This window comes from Myotis lucifugus, unplaced genomic scaffold, assembly GCF_000147115.1.
Source record: "Myotis lucifugus unplaced genomic scaffold, Myoluc2.0 scaffold_9, whole genome shotgun sequence".
NCBI classification, from domain to species: domain Eukaryota; kingdom Metazoa; phylum Chordata; class Mammalia; order Chiroptera; family Vespertilionidae; genus Myotis; species Myotis lucifugus.
Window position 1 is genome coordinate 713,212 of NW_005871057.1, and position 13,946 is coordinate 727,157.

Consider the following 13,946-nt stretch of genomic DNA (forward strand, 5'->3'; position numbering starts at 1 on the left):
GGCAGTCAGACATCTCCAACGATACGGAGATTGGAGAGGGTGCAGGCTGGGCTGAGGGAACCTCCTTCCCCCCCGTGCACAAATTTCGTGCACCCAGCTACTAGACCTATATAATAAAGAGGTAATATGCAAATTGACCATCACACACTCACACAATATGGCCTCCCCCATGTGGTCAAAGATGGCCACCACAAGATGGCTGGTAAGGGAGGACAGTTAGGGTCAACCAGGCCAACAGGGGAGGGTAGTTGGGGATGACCAGGCCTGCAGGGGAGGGCAGTTGGGGGTGACTGGGTCAGCAGGGAAGCAGTTAGGCATTGGTCAGGCTGGCAGGGTAGTGGTTAGGGGGTGATCAGGCTGGCAGGCAGAAGTGGTTAGGGGCAATCAGGCAGGCAGGCAGGTGAGCGGTTGGGAGCCAGCAGTCCCGGATTGTTAGAGGGATGTCCGACTGCCAGTTTAGGCCCGATCCCACCAGGGTCGCCTATTGGAGAAGGTGCAGGCTGGTCTGAGGGACACCTACCCCCCAGTGCACGAATTTCGTGCACCGGGCCACTAGTCCTATATAATAAACGGCTAATATGCAAATAGACCAAATGGTGGAACGACCAGTCACTATGACGTGCACTGACCACCAGGGGGCAGACGTTCAATGCAGGAGCTGCCCCCTGGTGGTCAGTGCGCTCCCACAGGGGGAGCGCCCCTCAGCCAGAAACCTCTCCTGCCTCTGCGGCAGTACTAAGGATGTCCAACTGGTGGCTTAGGCCCGCTTCTCATGGGGAGTGGGCCTAAGCTGTCAGTAAGACATCCCCCGAGGGCTCCCGGACTGCAAGAGGGTGCAGACCAGGCTGAGGGACCCCTGCCCCCAGTGCATGAATTTCATGCACTGGGCCTCTAGTCTGTTAATAAATAATGATAATTAAAAAATAAATCATTTGGTTATCATCCTTGGAGATTAATTGGGTAATTAATTTCAGCTAAGTGTTTCATAAGTCTTTAGGATATATGGTCCTGTGTCCTCGGTAGGCCGTAGGATGGAGATGCTGATTATGAATGCCCCTAATCCAGGCTGACTCTCGCTGGATTGCACAGAACCCCTCAGAGAACTCACTGGGAAGGCAGATGATAGTCAGGGTCATTTTTACTCCCAGGACTGAAAGTCTGAGCACTGAACTGTAAATCTAAAGGAGCTGACAAGAGAGAATTCAGCTTCCTGGTTGCTCAACTGCACCATATTAATTTTCAGTAGGGGAATCGTTTTTGGGGTGGTGGTGATGCAAACGGCTTCTTATGTCCACGGAAGCTTTGCCAACACAAGGACCCAGGGGATACTGGTGCAGTTGAAGCCCATGCTCCTTCCTATAGCTGCTGACTTTTGAACATATTGACAACTAACATTAAAAAAAATGGGCAAGAAGGTGACAGTATTGGTCAGTGATTAAAAACATGAACTTTGAGGTCATCCAGCCTGGGTTTGAATCTGGCATCACTGTTCACTAGCTACATGTTCACGGCTTTAACCATTACTGCTATGTAGATAACTTCTAAATTCAGCTAATATTTATTGCATAAAAATACTATGCTAGAATTTTTAGGGAACTTGGTGACTGCAGTAGACTTAGCCAAAAAAGATAAGATGTGTCTACCTTCTAATCCCCAGAACCTGTAAATATTACACACACACACACACTTATATGGCAAATGATGTGATTACATTGTGGAGGTGTTTATCCAGAATTATCCATGTGGGCTCTGGATCTGATAACAAGTGTCCTTATAAGAATCAGGCTGAAGGCAGAGGGAGATTTGACAGAGAGAAGAGGAAGAGGATGTGACCATGGAGGCAAAGACTGAAATAATGTGGCCATAAACCAGGGAACTCCTGGAGCCACTAGAAGCTGGAAGAAGCAGGAGACAGATTCTCCCCTGTAGTGTTTGGAGAAACATAGCTATACTGACACCTTAATTCCAGACTTCTGACCTCCAGAACTGTGAGAGAATAAATTTCTGTTGTTTTCAGCCACCCAGGTGGTAATAATTTGTTACAGCAGCCACAGGAAACTGATACATGGCTAACTGGATGTGGGGAGTAGGTAACAGGGCAGGGCCTGAGATAGTTGCCACTTCCTGGTTTAGCCTTTCACCAAAACTGGAAACAGAAGCACTGGTCTAAGGAAGAAGTTGGTGAACTCTGTTCTGCTGACTGCTGGCACAGACAACCTTCCCTGGGTCTCTCCCCCACATCTTGCTGAGTGTGTGAAGAACGCAAGGCTCTGGCTGCTCTTTACCTGGGTTTCTCCAGCTTGTTTTGGCAGTGAGTAGCCTTGGGGGACTCTTCCTAGGACAAGAGGCAGGCTTGCTCACTGTTTGCAATAAAACAGCAGGTTCCTCAAGCTCAGTGGCCCTCTCCTGCCACTCAGTCCACTGCATAAGAGGCATGTCATCTGGCCCTCCATTCTACCCCGTGGGACCTGGGGCAAGGAGACTGATGTCAACAGGCTGCGGCTCATGCTGCTTGCTGTGCTGTGAGCAGTGAGGTCCTTTGTCTCTGAGCAAGAGTCTTGTTTCTTTCGCCTGCATCCTTACAACAGTAATAGGCCAACTCACTGGGTTGAAAGTGGGGTGAAATCAACCTCAACCAGACCCCGAGTTGAGGGCCTATGAGTCCTGGAAAAAACAAACAGAGAGTTGAATAAATGAGTCTGCAGCTCACCAGAGACATTTGGGCTAGAGATAAGAGATTTGGAAATTATCGCCAGAGAAGTCATAGTCAAAGCTATGAATCTGAATCATGTCATCCAGGAAAATTTTATGAAGTGGGAAGGGAAAGGAAGAGAGGGGCGCTAAGGAAAGAAACCTGAGGAACACTGACATGTATGGGGTAAGGAGAAGGGAACTCAAAAAGGAGATTAAAATGATGCAAGTGTTTTCCTACTTAGTCTCTGTATCTCAGTCATCTTTGATTCCTCTGCCTTCTTCTCCTGCATCTAATTGGTTGTTAATTGCAGCTAATCTTTGAATCACACTTTGTCCCACACCCATCTCTTCTTTCCATTCCTAGCTTAGACTCCACATCTGTTGCATAGATTCTTTGCAGTAACCTTCAGTTCTTTGCAGTAATTGGTCTCTTTGCTTCAGTTATACCACAATAATATATTCTACACAGTGCTGCCAAATTAGTTTCCTTAAAATATCACTTGGATTACCTCACTCTCCCTCGTTAGAAGGAATCCACAGTTCCCTGGTATGTCTGGGAGTCCTATTTTATCTGAACCCACTGACTCTGATTCTTATCACAGAACAAGAATTGGCATTAGATGCCTTGGCTGATGCCTCAATTGGTTGGAGTGTCATCCGATACAAAGGTTTCGGGTTCAATTCCTGGTCAGGGCACATACCTAGGTTTTGGTTCAATCCCCTATAAGAACACATATGGAAGGCAACTGATCGATGCATCTCTCTCTCTCTCTCCTTTCTTCTCTCTCTAAAAATCAATAAAAATATATGCTCGGTGAGAATAAAGAAAGGACTGACATTAGAAGGAATAAAATTTAATTGTGAGAGAGAAATAGCAAAAGAATAAGGGTGGGGAGAAAAATGAAAAGGACACAGTAGGCTGTGAGGAGGAGTTGTCATTGTCCACTATTGGATGAGTCTCATTCAGGTCTAAGTAAGCCATGACCTGCATGCCAAATCCAACTTTCCACCCGTTATTGTAAATAAAGTTTTATTGGAACACAGCCACTTCCAACATTTGCAGTTTGTCTCTGACTGCTTTTGTGCTACAACAGCAGAGTTGAGTAGTTGTGGCAGAGACTATCTACCCCGTGGAAATTTAAAATATTTACTATCTGGCCCTTTACAGAAAAAATGTGCCAACCCCTGGTCTAGTTACTGCTGCAATATGTGAGATATTAGAGCTCCAGGAATGTAGAAAAGGATATTTTAAGAAGTGATGCTCAGAATTACCAATTGGATGGCTCCCTGCCGACAGCCTTTGAAAGGTTCCAGTAAAGATTTGAATTACTTTTAATGCTGGACAGTTTCTTTGACTATGCGTTCTCAGAGTTGGAGCCACAGCACCATCCCAATAAGTCCCCTTTGTGTATTAATCCTTTGGCATCTTTGTTTACACCATTAATCTCCCTTCTTAAATTTCTCTTCACATTTCCATGTCTACTTTATTCCTTTAAATTCCTTCCCCGAAATTCTAGCTCAGTTTCTGTCTCCTTTGCTTTCCCTGACCTTTACTGAACATAGTAAATTTACCTTGCGTGCCAATAGCTGCATTTAATCAGAGCTTCCTCATTCAAACCTTGTAGGCTGCTATGTACTTTTGGTTCATCTTTTCATGGTGTGGACCAACTCCCCATAGATCACCAGCTTATTGAAGCCAAGGAAGTGTCTTCTATATCTTTTTGTCACTTCCACAGCTTCTGGCAAAGGGACTTGAATAAAACTGTGTTTGATAAATTTGCTTATAAATAGTAAAATCATCAGAAATACTAGAAAATAGATTTTCTAACTCCCAAGCCCTACAGAAATGTATGCCCAAACATTTTCACACAGTCTGGGTCAGTTTTTTAAAAAATATTTTTTTTTTATTGATTTCAGAGCAGAAGGAGGGAGAGAGAGAGAGAGAGAGAGAGAGAGAGAGAGAGAAATATCAACGATGAGAGAGAATCATGGATCGGCTGCCTCCTGCCGATCTCCTACTGGGGATCGAGCCGGCAACCCAGGCATGTGCCCTGACGTGGAATTGAATCGTGATCTCCTGGTTCATAGGTCGATGCTCAACCACTGAACCAAGCTGGCCGGGCTGGGTCAGCTTTTAAGCTACTGGATTACTGTGCAAAATTCCAAACCTTACAACGAGAAAGTGAGGGTGATCGGCTCTGATTACCTTGTTGATGGCGAGGCTTGGTTGGTGCCCCTTAACTCCTTACCCTCCCTGAGAGCTGCTTCCTAAAGCCCCTGCTAGGAGAGGCGGTCTCCTCGGGGAGGAGGGCAGTTCTGCAGCCGTGTCTGTAGCAGCCTTCCATTGGCGCAATCCGTGACCGTGGTGAAAGCCGGGGCTAATGTCCCCGTTTCCTGTTTTAGGAAACATGCCTCCAGGAGTTGTTTCATAAATTTCATTTTTAGTTAAAAAATACTTTTTAATGAAATATAACATTCACCTATAAAAGTATACATATCATAAATGTACAGCACAATGATTATCACACACTGAACACACCCGTGTAACCAGCTCCCAGATCAAGCAACAGAACGTTATCCATACCAGTCAGTGGCTCCCCAGCCCCCCTGCTGGGGTGGGCTCTACTGATGTGTCGCAGCGTTGACTAGCTTTGCCAGGGGTTGTACCTTATAGAAACGCAATCATACAAGATGCACGTTTGTACAAGGCTTCTTTTGTTTGTGAGATTCACCCACGGTGTGGAGAACAGTTGTAGGCTGTTTCCCATTGCTTTGTAATAGATAAATAAAATGTGGTAAATGTATACAATGAAATCCTATCCATTTTTTTTAATTGACAGCATTTTATATTGGAAATCTCAAGAGCTCAGCTGTTGGAAGTGAAGTCCAATGCTGCAACGAACATGGTGCTATTCTCGAATCTTTAATTTCACAAAAGCTTAATGGCATCAGTGTCTGGCCTAAGGATAAGATTACAGGCATTCTATCAGCTTCTGAGCCAGGAAAACCTGTTCTACTTCGTGTCTGTTATTGTTTTTGTATCAAATAATAGTCTCTTAAATTCCATTGTTAAGCATCATTGTTGATTTTGGAGCTGTATTCATACAGCAACATCTTTTCAGAATAAAAATAGAGCAACCAAAAAGGTCAGCACGTACATTAAAGTAACTTGATTTATCATCTCTGAAAACTCCCTCCCTTCATGCTTTACATAGTTGTAAACGTCTTACTTTTAATGACAAAAACTGTACTATATTTAGTTTACTTTGATGTGTTTATTCCTCCCACCAAAACACACACAGACACACACACAGCTCAGTCTCACTGACTAGGGTTTTAGCTACAGCACCACTAGGCAGGTTAAACTCCATCGAGACAGTCTTCTGTTGATTAACATTCTTTGGAAAAAATCCAAAACCCATATTAGAGGAAAATTCACAATGTTATAGTACCCCTCCATAAAAGTGCCTTCATAAAAGTGTATATTTTAAAACTCAGGCTTATTAAGGTGTAATTTATGTATAGAAAATTCACCCTCTTTACAGTTCTATGATTTCCAACAAACATACACTCTCGTAACCACTACCACAATCACGATAGAGAACACCCCTCATCCCCTAAAGTTTCTCACGTCCCTTTGTAGTCAATTCCCGGCAGCCGCCTATCTCATAAAAGTATACGAAATGTTTTCCCTCCTTTGTCAGACAGAGCAGAGCAGAGGCTAGTTCCTAGCTACCTCTTCAGCCTTTGGCGGCAGCGCTTCCCCTGCCCCAGCCACACCCACCGCCCTGTGCCGTGTCCTCTCCCCACTTACATACACACAGCTCACCCTGTTGTTGTCCCTTTTACCCAGAACCCTCTTCTCTTCCTCCTGCACCGAGTCAACTACTACTCATCTTTGAGATCTCAGTTCAACATCATTTCCTCACATGCGAAGCAGTGATTTGACATGGTTAATGTATTATTAGTGTCAATCTTCCCATTACACTGGGAGCTTCATGAGGGCAGGGACTCTGCTGGATTTTCTCACGATCATATTCTTATCATGCAGCTCAGTAGTAGGTGCTCAATGAAGACTAAGTTGATGAATATTTACTTTGAAGCCAGCACAGTTCTAAATGTTTAACTTTGATTTTTCAAGGGGGCAATAAAATAAATACTATTATTCCTGTTTTACAATTGTGATCATCTTAAACCATAATTTTTTTTTTTTTTTTTGCTATTTATTCCTCCCTTCAGAGGGTAGAGCCTATTCCCCTCCGACTGAGTGGGAGCGGACGCAGTGACTCACTTCTAATGACGAGAATACAGCAGAAGGGACAGGATCAGAAAAGCCCTTGGGCCTCCGCCTTGCTCTGTCACTGGCTGGGAAGCCAGCTGCCCTGCGGTGCAGGCACCTCAGCAGCCCTATGGAGAGGCTCATGTGGTGGAGGCACTGAGGCCTCCTGCCGACAGCCCTGTGAGTGAGCAAAGTGCGTCCTTTCAGCCAGTCGTCTCCTGACCAACGCCTGGCCTCTGACAGACCATGGGCCAGAAGCACCCAGCTAACCCACTCCAGACTCCTGACTCACAGAAACCGTGTGAGAATAAATGTTTGTTATTTCGAGCTACTAAGTTAGGATAATTTGTTATGCAACTATAGATAACTGAAAGACTGATGAGGGAGGTAAAGTTCAGCAAGGTTAGGCAAGTTGTTAAAGGTCACACAACTAGTAAATGGCAGATCCAGGATCCTAACGCAGGTCTATGAGGCTCTACAGCCCATGTCCCCGTGCCACGCTGCCTCCTAAATGTGCTTAGTGTGGCAAATGCAAAATCATTTGCGCAATTATAAAGTCTGCAGATTGGGCCATGTTATAGTATCAGGAGGTTGCTTTCTGGATTTCCAGAGAAGCTGCTGACTGGAAGAATTTCTGAAAGAATGGTGAATAAAAAGGCATTCTAATGAAGAAGTTTAAGTGCACAGTGCTATTAAAGAAATTCTGTGAAAGACATTTTGTTGTGAAGACATTTTGAAGATGAGACTGAAGCAAGTTTGTTATAAACTAGAAAAGAGATAATTTGAAAATAACCTTTTCCTTAGCTATATTATGGTATTGTAAAATAGATTTCATAGTGTTAATGAATTATACTAAATTGCTTTTTATATATATACTAGAGGCCTGTTGCACGAAGAGATTCGTGCAATAGGCCTTCCCTTCTCCTGGCTGCCGGCACAGGTTTTCCTCCGGCACCCGGGACCCAGGCCTTCGCTCCGGCCGGAGCCGCCTTCCGTCTTCCGTCTTCGCTGCTCCAGCTTGCCTTCAGTCTTCCCTCTGCCGCTTGGAGCCTATGTATGCAAATTAACCGCCATCTTTGTTGGCGGTTAATTTGCATATCACACTGATTAGCCAATGGGAGGCATAGCGAAGGTACGGTCAATTACCATGTTTGTCTATTATTAGATAGGATTTGTGTTTCATATTATTTATTATGTATCTCTAATATATGTATGCATTTGAATACTTATATTTAGTATTTATGGAGGAATAACTGAAATTCAGTATTATCCTGAGATTTCTTTGTTACCATTCCCAGGGTCCAAGCCTTGTAGTGGACACAAAAAGCACCAAACTTAAAACACAACCTTAACTGGCCTTTTAAGCTAATTATGTGCATGCCCCATGGTCTTCCAGTCTACACTGGTTAGACCTGATATCTCCATCCCATCATCCTGGAATGACTCATTTCCCTTTCTCTCTCTCCACCTTCCACTTTCCTAACCAAATTAATAAAACATTCCTCTCATTAAATCACTCCACTAATCTGGATTTTCTTTCCTTATTAAAGCGTTGCCACTAGTTCCCTTCTCCTGCAGGAACACTGCTGAGCCAGGGCAGGCTCTGCAGCTGTGAACTGGAGAGAGCTCTCTCTTCTGTCTGTGATTCCATCTTTATGTATCTGGCGTGGGGTTGATTGAAGAATCTCTATTCAGTGGCACAGAACACAGAACACCTAGGTTTCCCAATAACTTTTCTTTTTCAGAGACTCCACTCACCCTGGAGCTGGAAAACATTTATAATGCCAAAAACAAAACAAAAAAATGCCGACACTTGGGTCTCTTTGGCCAAATGAAGCCCATTCTAGTGATTGCTTTCAAAGCTTATGATTAAAATCCAGTCTCCTGTCCATTTCACAGTCCTTCCCCCAAGGACAGCTCAGCTGTGTGATTGGAGGCATGGGCCTCCCTTCTCCACTCCTCTCCCTGGGCCTGCTCCTGGGTTGGTGGCGTGAGTGGAGACCGGGAGAGAGTTCAGCCCCGTGAGCGTGTGAGAGCTGGCACACTGGTGGTGACAATGAGGACACTGCCCAGTTTCAGTTGGTCCTTGCTGCTACTTTACCTGACACTGGCAATAAAAAGCTGGCAATGTCTGTAGGGATGGAGTTTTAGGGGACTGAATAAATAACCCCCCTCCCACTGGATGGCAGACATGGGAATCAGGAGGAGGGAGATAGACACACAGCAGTAATTCCAGATGACGCCTGTGCTGGACGGCAGGGCTTAGAGGGCTAAATGGAGCAGGCTGGCCAGTGTTCCCTCTGCATCATTCACACCCACCCAGGCGTGGTTTCCAACACGACCGACTCCTGTCACAGGCCTACAGGGTTGAAGCTGACCATGTTTCCTTTCTCTTAACCAAGAGAAAGAGAGTGCTGAGCCAAACTCACCAGTCAGGTGAGTCCCTTTACCTCCCTGGAGGGACAGTGAGTGAGACAAGATGAGAGGAATCTCAATCAAGTAGGTCAGAAACAATCCATTAGCACATTATGTGTATGTATGTACATTGGTATATGATTTCATGAGCGGCATGGTGAAAAATATGGAAGGAGACCTGGTAGGTGCTTTACAGGATTATCTGATTGGGGCATGGTGATGGGGGTACAATGTGAAAGGAGTGGGGAGGTAAGCAAAACAGGAAAAGAAAACAAATAACTAAACACCGTATACATGGTGTGATCACTACATATATATAAAGCTGGCGATGTCTGTGGCAGGGATGGGTTTTTATTTGTGTGTGTGTATGTGTGTGTGTGTGTGTGTGTGTGTGTGTTTGCTATTGCATTAAGAACATTTAAGATATTAAAATATTAAAAATTCTTCAACCTGTATTGAATGGTTAATATTTCTTTTTTTTTTTTTTTTAAATATATTTTATTGATTTTTTACAGAGAGGAAGGGAGAGAGATAGAGAGCCAGAAACATCGATGAGAGAGAAACATCGATCAGCTGCCTCCTGCACATCTCCCACTGGGGATGTGCCCGCAACCCAGGTACATGCCCTTGACCGGAATCGAACCTGGGACCCTTGAGTCCACAGGCCGACGCTCTATCCACTGAGCCAAACCGGTTTCGGCAGAATGGTTAATATTTCACTAATTAAAGTGGACCCTAAAGAACTGGGTCATAAATGTATTTTTGGAATATGTATTAAGATTAAATATACCATGTTGTTGCAGCAGGGACTTCCCTATAGTTGGGGCACAGATAACGGAGTTCATCATAATATGAAACCCCCTGAGTAGTTCACAGAGCACCCCCAATCAGAAACTAGGTAGACTTAACCTATAAAGTATAATATCTACAACTTATTCTCAAATAGTTCAGTAAAATGTGTGTTCTGCGTGTGTGTGTGTGTACATGCACAATGGGAGTAAAATGGTAATTGGTGTATCTAGATGAAGGGGATGCAGATATTCATTGTACTTTTCAACTTTTTTGTGGGTTCAAAAAATTTTTAATAAAAAACTAGAAGGAAATCACTTTAGAGAACTACATAGTAAGAGAAGCAAAGAAAACCATTAGGAGGCTGCTGAGACATGAAGTGGTTTGGGCTGGAGTGGCAATGGTGAGAAACAGGCGGATTTGAAGTCTACTTTGTATGTGGAGCCAGCAGGATTTGCTGACAGGTGGATTGGTTGTGGGATGTGAAGGAAAGAGAGGAGTCAAGTTATCTTTTAGGTTTTTGTCCTGAGCAAGTGGGAGATTGGTGTTGCCATTAAGTGAGATGGAACAGCAGGGGAAGGACAAGGTTTAGGGGATGGGAAATAGCAATTGTTTTGGACACATGGATGGTGAGCATCCCAGTGGGGACTGGATTGGTAGTTGGATAAACGAATTGGGAGTTCGGCAAAAACACTGGCTGGAGCGAAACAATTTGGAATTATCAGCAGGTAGTGGTAGCCAGGGCATGGACAGAATCCCTCAGGAAGCAAGTGTACGTGGAGAAGAGGATCAGGACTGAGCACACGAACAGATTGGGGGAAGGATCATGAAGTTAAACGGATTTCTCTTCTGATTCCATGCCTGCTGAGTAACCACTTGATTATTACTTTGACTTCCCATATCAGTCCATCCATAACGGAAAGACTGGTCAGATGGAGTTGGAATATTCTAGTTCTCAGGACAGTTTTCATTGTAAATAAATTGATCACACTCACACGTGTGGTTTGAGTCAGCCCCTGAGACAGATCCATTCCCAGTGTGCTGACAAAAGCTGATGGTCAGTCTGCATAAGAGGAACAGACCTAGGGCTGTGGAAATTCCCCGAGGAAATGAATAACACACTGCTTGCTGGCACTTTTCATTAGCTCACAGTAGCCTCAAAGGGATGTTCCCAGAACTAGTGAGAAAACTTCAACCCAGGTATAGATAAGAGAATACTCCTCTTTAGGTGATATACCTTTTCAAAGTTCTATTGATTTGTCCCTATGCTGCTCATGTAGTTTTTCTTCCATGCTGATCTTGCATTTCTTTATAGCAGAATCCCTATTACTTTATTACTATTTGGAGAGTATGCTCTATGTGCTTGCTCTTAATCCAGGTTTTAAATTTTATTTCATTTTTGGATTGTATTCAAAGGGTTTAAAAATAAAAATGGTATAAAGTATACACTGAGAATTCACCCTCCCGCCTCTTCTCTATGCATGTTTCCCACCCAAATCACTGCCACTACCCATTTATTTTGTGTATCATCTAGAATTTGGGTGGTTACCAATCTCTTGCTGCCACGGAAAATAAATAAATACATATACACACATAAACATACATGGTGGGGCAAAAGTAGGTTTATAGTTGTTCATATGGAAAATAATACAATAAATAATAATACAACCATAAACTTTCCCATACTCACAACTATAAACCTACTTTTGCCACACCCTGTACATATGGTTTCTGAGCTGTAGTTTTTGTGTTCTTTGTTGTCCTGTGGTGATGGGAAAGACGTCATATTCCTTTTGGGAGGGGATGAGTAATTTCTGATAAAGTTCAGGCTCTAATTACATTCCTCTCCCACTTCCCTTTTAGCCTGAAATGTGGACACCATGACTCTAACATGATTACATAGCTCCTCTAGCTACAGCAGTTCAGGGATGTTCAAATTCAACTATTTAATGCCTATTGTTTGGGGGATAAAAAAGGCTTGTGCTGACCCAATGAAGAAAAAAAAAAAGAGGTTCATAAAGGTTATTGGAGAATACGTGCTTATGGGAGGTGGACTAAGATGTAACTTAAGAAAATAATTAAAAATTCAGCTAAGAAGTTAATGCATATATTTGTCCTCTTTTCTCTCCCATGATGTAGCAGGTTATAGCTTTCAAAGATAGCAGCCTCAATATATCTCATCCCATATGCTCTTCTTATGTGATATTGCACTCTTCCCATTGGTGGGGCCTGTGTTCCCTCCCCTTGAACTTCAGCTGACCTTTGGGACTGCCTCAACCAGAATACAGTGGAAGATGTACAGCTAAGTTCAGGCAACTCCCAGAAACAAGAGAAGTATTAATAGTGATTCAAATCTAGTAAGTTTTAAGGTTATTCATTATACAGCAATAGAAAACAGGAACATGGTCCTGACTTTTAAAAAAATTTTCACCCAAGAATATCTTTTTCATTTATTTTTTTAAGAGAGAGTGTAAGGGAGGGAGGAGGGGAAGAGAAAGAGAGAAACATTGTTGTGAGACAGACACATTGATTGGTTATCTCCTGTATGTGTCCTGACTGGGTCTGGGGATGGAACCTGCATCAAGGTATGTGCCCTTGACTGGAAATAGAACTCGCGACCCTTCAGTCCATGGGCCCGATGCTCTAACCACTGAGAAAAACCGGCCAGAGCAGTCCTGCCTTTTAATCGTCTTTACATTGTCTTTGATCTTGGTTCCTTAATTTTTTATTCAAATTTGTAATTTTGTCTGTTCTTATTGCAGGCCATCTCAAATCCTTTGTGGAAGAGGGTTTAAGTATGATATAATTACATTTTTAAAAATGCTCTTCTATCTAACCCAGTGATATAAATTCCCTGGTGTTATTCTATAACCCATGAAAGCAAGCCTTACCACAATTTTTAAAGGATTTTTTTTTAATTAAAAAAAAAGATTTGCTTTGTGTACATCTCTTCTACATTTTTGCCTTCTACTCCCTCCAGGTTCTTTTCCATGAAACCTTGATAGAAATAATTATGACCTCATCTATGAGACCCAAATGACTCACTCACCAAATAGTTCCTCAACAGACATTGTGTGCCAGATATTAGACCAGGTGCCAAATATACAAAGACTCAGTACCCAGCTTACATAGGGATTCCTAAACTAGTGGTAATTCATAGCTATAAAACACCTACCATATGTAAGGTAATGGGCATGTCTGGAAAAGTCTTTGAATGCCCTCAATGATGGAGAAGTATTTAAAACAACAACAAAATAATAATAATAAAGCAAAACTATCAAATGACCTGAAAGGCAATTTAAAAAAAGTAAATGGAAAAAAGTATACAGCAATTTTATAGTAGGTTCACATAACTATGAATTCAGTATAAGAAAGAGAGCTAATTTATTTATTCACAGAAATAAAATAATGTTATGGCATAAAGCTTATAAACTAACTAGAGGCCCGGTGCACAAAATTCATACACTGCGAGGGGGGGAGGCTGTCCCTCAGCCCAGCCTGCACCCTCTCCAATCTGGGACCCCTTGGGGAATGTTCGACTGCCAGTTTAGACCTGATCTCTCTCATAATCCGGGGCTGCTGGCTCCCAACCGCTCACCTGCCTGCCTGCCTGATCAGCCCCTAACCACCTCTGCCTGCCTGTCTGATAGCCTCTAACTAACCACTCTGCCTGTCTGCCTGATTGCTTGTAACTGCCTCTGACTGATTGATGGCCCCTAACCACTCACCTGCCTGATCACCCCTAACCACTTGCCTGCCTGCCTGATCG

General features: G+C 43.3%; 1 protein-coding gene across 1 annotated transcript in view; it reads right to left on the reverse strand.

Annotated features, from left to right (window-relative positions):
* The window catches only part of NELFB (negative elongation factor complex member B), an 18,028-nt gene extending 12,989 nt beyond the window's left edge, over positions 1–5,039 (reverse strand). The window contains 1 exon segment of the mRNA XM_014451421.2: positions 4,944–5,039. Within this exon segment, the coding sequence (XP_014306907.2) occupies positions 4,944–5,039 (96 nt within the window).
* Positions 5,040–13,946: the final 8,907 nt, after the last annotated feature.